The sequence below is a fragment of the Mustelus asterias genome, chromosome 3 (assembly GCF_964213995.1).
Source record: "Mustelus asterias chromosome 3, sMusAst1.hap1.1, whole genome shotgun sequence".
NCBI classification, from domain to species: Eukaryota; Metazoa; Chordata; class Chondrichthyes; order Carcharhiniformes; family Triakidae; genus Mustelus; species Mustelus asterias.
The window spans coordinates 22238796-22249788 of NC_135803.1; the positions used below are offsets into that span (position 1 = coordinate 22238796).

The following is a 10993-nucleotide window of genomic DNA, read 5'->3' on the forward strand; positions in this document are numbered from 1 at the left end:
ACTGAAAAGCTGTCGTCCAATCAAATTGGCTGGCAGCTCCATAAGAGGGGACTTATTCCTGAGTGAAAGGCGAAAATCCCATCTGAACCAACACTCATTGGAGTGTAATGTGGCTCTGGGGCAGTCGGAATCAGTGGGGATGTGTTCCCCGACAACCCTTGTCAGAGCCCACCATCGGAAAAATTCAGCCCACATTCCAGCTGGAGCACTGGCTGAATATGTGAATCTGTTAAAGTGAGTCAGCAGATATTGGAAAGGGACAATGGTTTCACATTGACTTATTTTTGTGGTAGAAACTTTCTGGAAACATCCTTCCCCTTTTATTGTAAAAACGGTGGAAAATCCCAAATTTCTTCAGTGTTATCTTTTATGTCACTATCCCCATGCAGTGTGGGAAGCAAGAGAGTTTTAGCTACAACTGTAATAAAGATAGTGTCAGAGTGAGGTAATCAGATCCAGACACAGCATGAGTGACCCAAATCTCAACATTCTTATATTACTCAACAAGCTGATGTGAACTGTCACTGTATTGGCCAACATGTTTTTTTAGAACAGTTGCCCCGATTTTAACTCCACCACCTGGTGGCTACTAGCCAGAGTGTTGGGACGTTAAAATGGTACGACGAGACTTCCTCAATCTTTTCGCGCTCCGATGCGCCTGACTCCAATTTTAAACCGCAGGCAAACGGACAACTGTCCTCGCCTGGCAGCGACCTTTTTCAAAATGCATGCCAGACTCTGATGAGGACCCAATTAGGCATTTTAACCTCAAGCCTCGACAATGGAGCAGTGCAGATTTCACATCAGAAAGAATGGGGCCAGCATCATAGAATAGAATCACTACAGTGCAGAAGAGGCCATTCGGCCCATCGAGTCTGCACCAACTCTCTGACAGAGCATCTTTCCTAGGCCCTCTCCCCTTCCCATATCCCTGTAACCCGACACATTAACCATGGCTAATCCCCCTAATCTACACATCTGGGAACACTAAGGGTCAATTTAGCATGGCCAATCCATCTAACCCGCACATCTTTGGACTGTAGGAGGAAACCAGAGCACATGGAGGAAACCCACGCAGACACGGGGAGAATGTGCAAACTCTACGCAGACAGTCATCCGAGATCGGAATCAAGTAGTACTAACCACTGTGCCGCCCCTAAGATGATGCCCAGTAAGGTGAGTTTTAAACATTGTATTTGGTTTCCTTATGGCCAGGAGGGCTCAAAGGTTTCCCACTACCTATTTGTCTGCCTCCAACACAAACTGCACCAGAAGATTTGAGGTAAGGTGAGTTGCACTCTTTATGGCTATGCTCGCTTTAATTTTAAATGAAGTGACTGCATTTAGGGATGACTCTGAATTAATTGCTGCTCCATCTGATATGACTAAAGAATGTGTAGGGAGGTGGTAGTACCAGGTAAGTGTTGCTGTAGTTGGGAAGGTATTTGTAATACTGTGAAAATCCACCTTTGGACATTGCACAGTGATATGATTTTTGACTGGTATTGTAGGTGTTTTATATAATTTAACATATATAATATCCAAACTTCAGAAAGTATGTTCACCATTTATATACTGTTCATTTGCAATCATTTAAATGAGTGGTTTTGAGGTCAGTGTATCATAGGGAAATGGGGTAGGCGGATATAACTTTCAGAGTCAAAGCATACAATCCCTTAACTCTTCTGATTGGTTCCTCATTACTTTAGTCGAGAAACTAGCCTGAAATAACATTCAGCAGCTTGTGGCAGGACAATTTTCACAGACACTCTTTGGGCTGCACGCATTTCATAATCCAGCAAAATGCATTTTTGAAAAATAACGATCATAAAAACATGCTTCAAGGAAGAACATTCGAATAAGCATATGTGTTGAAGATCACAGAGAAGGAACTGGAAACTGGAAAAGTAAGGTAAACCACATGGTTGTGCTTAAAAAGAGAACAAATATATATATTTTTTATTCATTCGTGGGTGTTGATGGCTGGTCAGCATTTATTGCTCATCCCTGGTTGCCCTTGAGAAGGTTGGTGGCGATCTGCCTTCTTGAAAAAAATAATACTTGGTAAGATGACGAATGGAATTGTTTAATTTTGTTATTGTGGTTATGTGTTAAAATAGTTAATAATAGGAACTAATAAAAGGGAAACATCTATCTTGCTCTTTGGAAAATACCAGTGGGGATTGAGACAGTTTATGAAAAAACATTATTTTATTACATTTCAAACATCTTGTAAACTGTTAACTGGAAAGTTGTTAGTGTTTCCCTTAACAATGGCTACAGCAGTATTGTTTCTGGTTAGATCGGGAGTTCATTGCACCTTAAGAATGCTGGTCGCATGGAAAGAAACTTGCTCTCCTAAAGTATCTAACAAGAGACGGAGTAAGGGGGGTGCGGGGGACAGGAAAATTGCTGAAAGACAAAGATAACCAGCTAATATTATGCAGGCACTTAAAGATTATCGGTTGTCAACACATAATCATTGGCAAATCAAACAATTCCACTGAGATAATCTGTTAAAGATTCGTAATAAGGCATAAGCTATATTACATTTTAATTAATTAGCAACCATGAAATGGCAGTTACTTTGGTTCCAGTCATCATTTTCTGTTAAATTTAGCATTGTACTTTAAGGCCATCGACTAGTGGTCTTATGAGGAGCCAATTTAAAAATAAATTCAACTCATTCACCAGACATAAAATATTATAGTATTAGGACTGAATTAGCATTGTTTTCATTTTAGGATCGCATTAAAACTCCTCTATTGTCAGAACTAACTTTGATGTTCTTATTATTTGGAACTAACTTTAACTTTAGATTGGTACTGTCACTTGGCTAGTAATCCCGGGTGATGCTCTGGGGACCCAGGTTCAAATTCCACCACAGCAGATGGTGGAATTTGAAATCAATAAAAATCTGAAATTGGAAGTTTAATCGTTACTGTGCTACCGTGCCTCCCAATTCCTTGTACAGGAATTATTTACCTGTCTGCTCAGATATTGCTTTAGCAGACATGACTGTTCAGTTGGTTACTGCTACCTGCCCGGCCTGGCTCAGGATGTAGGCCTATCAGAACTCCAGATCCACAGCAATGTGGTTGACTCTTAAAATGCCATTCAAGGGCAAATAGGGATGGACAATAAATGCTGGCCAAGCCAAAAATCCCCACATCCATTGAACAAAAAAGACCTTGTCTGGAATTCTCCAGCTGTTCACGCCCAACTGCCACTGCCAACAAGGACAGAAAATTCATTCACTGCAGCAGGGCAAGAGCATCCCACTGGTCTGAACAGCCGAGAATCCCGACCCTTACTGTAAAGTTGCAGCTAATTATCTTAACTTTATATTTATCTGTTACAGAGGATAAACCTTAACGTGTCTCTGTTATTGAGGGCTAACATTAAACCTGCTCCATCTAACCAAACTTTAACATTGCCAAATTGTTAAGGACCCATAACTTGAACTAGACTAACAAATTAAAATTTGCTTGCAGGAATCTCATCCCTCTTTCTACCAAGGGCAATGATACCAATATGGATGTCAGGCTGTTTGGCTCTCCCAACTCAAAATGTTCTATAGCTGCTTAGTGTCTTTCTTGCTCCTGGCACTAGGGAGGCAACATTCCATTCTGGAATCACATCTGTGACCACAGAAACATCTGTATGTTCCCCTAACAATTGAATTCCCTCATTACTGTGGCTTTTGTTACCATCCTCCTGCCCTCACCTACACAGCTGAGCCACCATTGGTGAGGCAGACTTGGCTATGGCTGGATGGACTCTCCAGAGGAACCACCACCCTCACCAGAACTGAATACCGGTTACAGAGCGAGATACACTTTGGGGACCCTCGGACTACCCACCTGATCTTTCACGTCTGTCGATGAATGGTCCCCCATTCCATCACTGCCTGCACACCCTTAACTGTGGAGTGACCGCCTCCTGGAAAATACTATCCACGTCACTCTCATCCTCATGGATGTATCACGATGATGCCATCTACTCAAGATCCAAATTCCGGAGCTTTTGCCTGTCCAGCTCCAGAGGTGATGGCTTAGTGGTATTATCGCTAGACTATTAATCCAGAAACTCAGCTAATGTTCTGGGGACCAAGGTTCAAATCCTGCCACAGCAGGTGGTGGAATATGAATTTAATAAAAAATATCTGGAATTAATGATCTACTGATGACCATGAAACCATTGTCAATTGTTGGAAAAACCCATCTCGTTCACTAATGTCCTTTAGGGAAGGAAATCTGCCATTGTTACCTGGTCTGGCCTACATGTGACTCCAGAGCCACAGCAATGTGGTTGACTCTCAGCTGAACAAGGGCAACTAGGGATGGCAATAAATGCTGGCCAGCCAGCAATGCCCATGTCCCACAAGTGAACAAAGAAAAACTGATGACATTTTCTACACATGTGGTTGTCCAGGATATACGAAATGTGCATTCAGTGAGACTAAAGCATTCTGCTATGCCTCTATTTATTAGACAAGTAGCTAAACTTACCAGAAATTATATAAAGATTTAATTACAAAAGCAAACTATGGCGGATGTTGGAGATCTGAAATATGAAAAAAATGCTAGAAATACTCAGCAGGTCGGGCTGCATCTGTGGAGAGACACAGTAAGAAGTCTCACAACACCAGGTTAAAGTCCAACAGGTTTATTTGGTAGCAAATACCATAAGCTTTCGGAGCGCTGCTCCTTTGTCAGATGGAGTGGAAATGTGCTCTCAAACAGTGCACAGAGACACAGAAATCAAGTTACAGAATACTTAGTATTCTGTAACTTGATTTCTGTGTCTCTGTGTACTGTTTGAGAGCACATTTCCACTCCATCTGAAGAAGGAGCAGCGCTCCGAAAGCTTATGGTATTTGCTACCAAATAAACCTGTTGGACTTTAACCTGGTGTTGTGAGACTTCTTACTATACTCATACTTATACAGTCAGTGGCATATCACCACCAATACGTGTGTGTGTGTGTGAGAGTGTGTGTGTGCGAGTGTGTGTGCCAGTGTGTGTGTCAGTGTGTGTGTGCATGTATGTGTAAGAGTGTGTGCCTGTGTATGCGCTTGTGTGTAAGGGTGTGAGTGTGTGTGTGTGCATGTGTGTAAGAGTGTGTGTGTAAGAGTGTGTGTGTAAGAGTGCGCGCACATGTGCATATTTTTGCATGCATATGTGTGTGCGCGTGCATGTTTTTGCGTGCACATGTGTGTATGTGTGTACACACTGAATTGTACACACAAGGGAACAGGAGGCCCTATTTATTCCCACTGTACAAATGATCAATTTACTCATTTTTAATTTCTAATGATTTTGGAGGTTGAATCTTTGAATCATTACCTCCCCTTCAGTCCCGAGATGACTAGTGTGTTCATTGTCCCCTCTAAAGAAGCTTTGTACCAAGATTTGCAGGAGCTCATTATTTTAGTCACGATTGCTGGCAAAATGCAAAATTTCCAGCTGATTCTCTCGTATATCCTGATGCATTTGAGGGTGGGTACTTTAGACTTAGACAATAGCTTGTGTGCGGCCAGTGGATAGTCACTTCTGTTCAATAAAATCAATGCCAAACGGACTGAAGACAAATAGCTCATTGCGACCCCTTCCTGAGATTCTCCAGTTCATTGCAGTATGCTGGAAAATTTCTTCTGTTTTAACCTGGACATTTTGTCACCTCAAATGTTCAAGCGCAGAGGACTATTCTTATTCACAGTGTGCAATCAAGTTTTTTCATTGCTCCTGTTTTGATCACGATACGACTCGGTAAAAAGCCTAAACTGACAACGTTGTGTCTGATCAATACTGTCATTTTCTCTGTGGCTCAGTGTCTTAGTCCTGGGGTCTATGTTTATAAGCATCGTTGGGAGGATGTGATATCAGTCCACGTATCCTCTTTAGTAAAATGAGTTCAAACACCAATCGTACAGTGACCTTAAAACATGTTGCGATTAATCTTCCCTGTAGCTGCTAATTGCGGTGTGCGAACCATTTCTTGTGCTGCACGCTGCCCTTAAACTTGACACCAAACTTGACACATGGGGCCTGATTCTACCATTTTCATTCCAAGTGCTGAATCTGGGCGCAATTCAGATCCAACTTGGAAATCTGCTTTCAGGTGCCCCCATACGCACTTAGCCTGAAAAAAAAATCTTGGGTCTGAATCGCGCTGTGGGCGGGGCTTAGCGCACCCAAAACGATTGGAGCTTTGAACTGTGCATGTGCAGTTAGAAAACAATTTGAAAAACGCGCCGCTGTCACATCGCCCCCGGGCCGCAAAAAGCAGATAAAGCGGCCCGGGAGCAAAAAGCGGGAGCAATGGCCCCCACAGACATCACCCCCACCCCCACAACATAACTGTCCCCCTTATCCACCCATCCCCCTGCTATCCAGACCGATCGCGACCCTCCGCCCCACTTCCCGCCCACCGAATGGCAGCGAACCCCCCACCCCCTGACCCCACCCCCCCACCAGACAACAATCTGGCCTCCCTCCCCCCCCCCCCCAACTGAATGATCAGGCCTCCCTCCTCCCTCCCCCTCACCAGAGAATGATCTGGCCCGCCTCCCACCCACCCCCCAACCACCCATCCCCCCACCACCACCGATCTGAGTTAAAGAGCCACTGGAAGCTCTGAACTTACCTCTTCAGCAGCTGGAGCGCCCGAAACAGACCTTTGCCGAGCATGTCTGTTTCACGTCGAATCTGGGCGCGCGGACGCGATGGTAAAGGGGGAAATGCTGATAAAGTTGGGCGGGCAGTTCATTAATTCAATTTAAATGCATGCAAATGCATTTAAATCACTGTCGCGCCTGTTTCGGGCACGAATCGGATCGCAGCCATTTTCGGGCCTTGGTAAAGTGGGCATCTGCGCGGACGAGGGTGCGTTTCGCGTTAATGGCCTCACGCCCGACTTTATCACATTTTCACGCCTGTAATGGTAAAATCGGGCCCATGGTTGCACATTTGCATCTTCAGGGGAATATTGCTTGTGTGTGGCCTGTTAGTTCCTGTGTGACACAAAGCCTAAGCAGTTGGGCAGCTCAGAAGGAACATTGTTTGTGTTGATAAATTTGATTCTTTTAAGTCGAATTGATTATTTTCTTTTTGACCTTTTACAGAATTGCAGCTGGAGACAGATAACATCAATGCACAGCGAAGTGCAGAAACCAAAATGACAAGATGCCCTTTACAATTGACGAAGGAATAGCTTTGCACAATTCGTTCAGCCTGGTTACAGAGAAGAACGTTAAACAGAGTCATGAACAGCTCCAATGAGACTTCTGATCACATATTTAACGCAGTGAAGACTTCAGTTTATCTGACTGATTTTATTGTCACCAGTGCGTGCAGTCATGTAATAGTAAGTACTGTGCAGCAAGAATTGGAGTTAAAGTGTGAGACCAGATACTTCTTCCTGTGCCAACATCTCATTTATGCTTCGATATATTTTGCATTGGGAACTCTGACACATGGTCTTCGGCTCTTCAGTATCAACTCACCCAGGATTGTTTGCTGGATCTTGTTCTCAGCGCAAGTAACATTCGCACAATGCATTATGCTAACTTTAACTCTAATGTCCTTGAACGCTTACATAGCTATCTGTTGGCCTTTGCGATATAATTCACTTGTTGATTCAGCAAAAAAGAAAATAACTGCAATAATGTGGGTGTTAGCAGTGCAGAATCCATTGTGGTCGACAGTATATCAAAGCCTGAATGTCTCTTTGGCATATATAATTGAAAGTGACAACAGCTGTCCCAATTCAATGAATGGCTTTGCTTCAAGACAAATTGGAGTTGCACTTGTCCTCCTGTGTTTCATCCTGATTGTGTTGTGTTACTGTTTGATATACAGAGAAGGAAAAAGGGCTGGACATTTTGTCACCTCAAATGTTCAAGCTCGGAGGACTATTCTTATTCACGGTGCACAACTAAGCTTTTTCATTGCTCCTGTTTTGATCACGATAGGACTCGGTAAAAAGCCTAAACTGACAACTTTGTATCTGATCAATACTGTCATTTTTTCTGTGGCTCAGTGTCTGAGCCCTGTGGTCTATGGTTTCAGATGTAAACAGCTTCGAAGTAAGTTAACTAAGGCCAAATTCTGCTGCTGCACATTGAAAAATGGGAACAGAAATGATGATGTTTTTCAGCTGAATGCAAGCCTTGGCACTGGTGCTGTGACTAATACACAGAACAACCATGTCTGCAACCCCTGACAATTTCATCACTATGCTTACCAGTCTTGCATTCCAGTGTTCAACAGATTCACGGATAAACATACACTATTCAGCCCATTCTGACTGCCCTGACCCTTTCAAAGAGCTAGCCAATTACTTCAATTAGTTCCACTGCCATGTTCTTTCTCTGTCATCTTGCAAATGTTTCCCTTCAGTTATTTATCCAGTTCCCTTTTAAAGGTTATTATTGAATCTGCTTCCATCACTATTTCAGGCAGTGCATCCAGGAACATACTGACATGTTGAAAGAGCGATTAACCCTTCCTAATCGTACTGTAACGGTTCCCTCCAATGTTGGTGAAATATAATAAGGAAGTAGATGAATGTTTCAAACTGTCGAACATATAGGGGCGGGACGGGGGGGCGGGGGGGGGGGGGGGGGCGGGGGGGGGCTGATTTCCAGCGCCGTTAGCTCTGCGCCAGAAATCAACACCCAGCTGCATAATGTATGCAGCACCTAATTCCCATATATTTTAAATCTCATTACTGGGCCCAGGACTGAAGTCTCCGGGCCTGCTAGCATCTCTATAAGACATAGGAGCAGAATTAGGCCACTCGGCCCATTGAGTCTGCTTCGCCATTCAATCATGGCTGATATTTTTCTCATCCCCATTCTCTTGCCTTTTCCCCATAACCCCTGATCCCCTTATTAATCAAGAACTTATTTATCTCTGTCTTAAAGACATTCAATGACCTGGCCTCCACAGCCTTCTGCGGCAAAGAGTCCCACAGATTGACCATTCTCTGTCTGAAGAAATTCCTTCTCATCTCTGTTTTAAAAGGATCGTCCCTTTAGCCTGAGGTTGTGCCCTCTGGTTCTAGATTTTTCCTACTAATGGAAACATCCTTCCCACGTCCACTCTATCCAGGCCTCGCAGTATCCTGTAAGTTTCAATAAGGTCCCCCGTCCTTCTAAACTCCAACAAGTACAGACCCAGAGTCCACAACCGCTCCTCATATGACAAGCTCTTCATTCCAGGGATCATTCTTGTGAACCTTCTCTGGACTCTTTCCAAGACCAGCACATCCTTCCTTAGATACGGGGCCCAAAACTGCTCATAATACTCTACATGGGGTCTGACCAGAGCTTTATACAGCTCAGATGTACATCCCTGCTCTTGTATTCTAGCCCTCTCTACATGAATGCTAACACTGCATTTTCCTTCCTAACTGCCAACTGAACCTGCACGTTAACCTTAAGAGGATCTTGAACAAGGACTCCCAAGTCCCTTTGTGTTTCTGATTTCTCAAGCATTTACCCATTTAGAAAATAGTCTATGCCTCCATTCCTCCTTCTAAAGTGCATAACCTCATACTTTGCACATTATATTCCATCTGCCACTTCTTTGCCCACTCTCCTAACCTGTCCAAGTCCTTATGCAGCACCTCTGCTTCCTCAATACTACCTGTCCCTCTACATATCTTTGTATCATCTGTAAACTTAGCAACACTGCCTTCAGTTCCTTCTTCCAAATCGTTAATATATATTGCGGATATATATTGCGGACACACTGGGAACGTTTAAGACTTATATAGATAGCCACATGAACGGAGTGGGAATGGAGGGATACAAAAGAATGGTCTAGTTTGGGCCAGGTAGCGGCGTGGGCTTGGAGGGCCGAAGGGCCTGTTCCTGTGCTGTATTGTTCTTTGTTCTTTGTTATTGTGAAAAGTAGTGGTCCCAGCACCGACCCCTGAGACACACCACTAGTCACCGGCTGCCATCCTGAAAAAGACCCCTTCATCCCCACTCTCTGCCTTCTGCCAGTCTGCCAATCCTCTATCCAGGCCAGGATCTTACCCTTAACACCATGGGCACTTAACTTATTTAACAGCCTCCTTTGCAGCACCTTGTCAAAGACCTTCTGGAAATCTAAATAAATCACGTCCATTGCTTCTCCTTTATCTAACTTCCTTGTTACCTCCTCAAAGAATTCTAACAGATTGGTCAGACATGACCTCCCCTTGACGAAGCCATGCTGACTCAGTCCTATTTTATTGTGCACTTCCAAGTACTCTGCGATCTCATCTTTAATAATGGACTCTAAAATCTTGCCAATGACCGAAGTCAGGCTAACCAGCCTATAATTTCCCGTCTGCTGCCTCCCTCCCTTCTTAAACAGCGGTGTTACATTAACTACTTTCCAGTCCTCTGGGACCCTCCCTGCCTTCAGTGATTCCTGAAAGATCACCACCAATGCCTCCACAATTTCCTCAGCTATCTCTTTTAGAACCCTGGGGTGTAGTCCATCCGGTCCAGGTGATTTATCCACTTTCAGACCTTTCAGTTTCCCCAAAACCTTCTCCTTAGTGATGGCCACTACACTCACCTGTGCCCCCTGACTCTCCTGGAGCTCTGACATCCCACTGGTGTCTTCCACCATGAAGACTGATGCAAAGTAACTATTCAGTTCCTCTACCATTACTTTGTTCCCTATTATTACTTCTCCAGCCTCATTTTCCAGTGGCCCAATGTCTATTTTTGCCTCTCTCTTACCTTTCATATATTGAAAAAAACTCTTCCTAACTTCTTTTACATCACTAGCTGGCTTATACTCATATTTCATCTTCTCCCTCCTTATTGCTTTTTTAGTTGTCCTCTGCTCACTTTTAAAGTCTTCCCAATCCTCTGGCTTCCCACTAATCCTTGCCACTTTGTATGCTTTTTCTTTTGCTTTTATGCTGTCCTTGACTTCCTTCGTCAGCCATGGATGCCTCGTCCTCCCCTTAGCATGTTTCCTCTTCC

General features: G+C 43.8%; 1 protein-coding gene across 1 annotated transcript; it reads left to right on the forward strand.

Annotated features, from left to right (window-relative positions):
* Positions 1 to 7266: 7266 nt before the first annotated feature.
* LOC144483102 (putative G-protein coupled receptor 148) lies at positions 7267 to 8226 on the forward strand. Its single transcript, XM_078201918.1, has one exon. The coding sequence runs from the start codon at positions 7267 to 7269 to the stop codon at positions 8224 to 8226; it is 960 nt and encodes a 319-aa protein (XP_078058044.1).
* The last annotated feature ends 2767 nt before the right edge of the window (positions 8227 to 10993 follow it).

Coding starts and splice junctions, on each gene's coding strand:
- LOC144483102 (XM_078201918.1), top strand. CDS start 7,267: ATGAACAGCTCCAATGAGACTTCTGATCACATATTTAACGCAGTGAAG.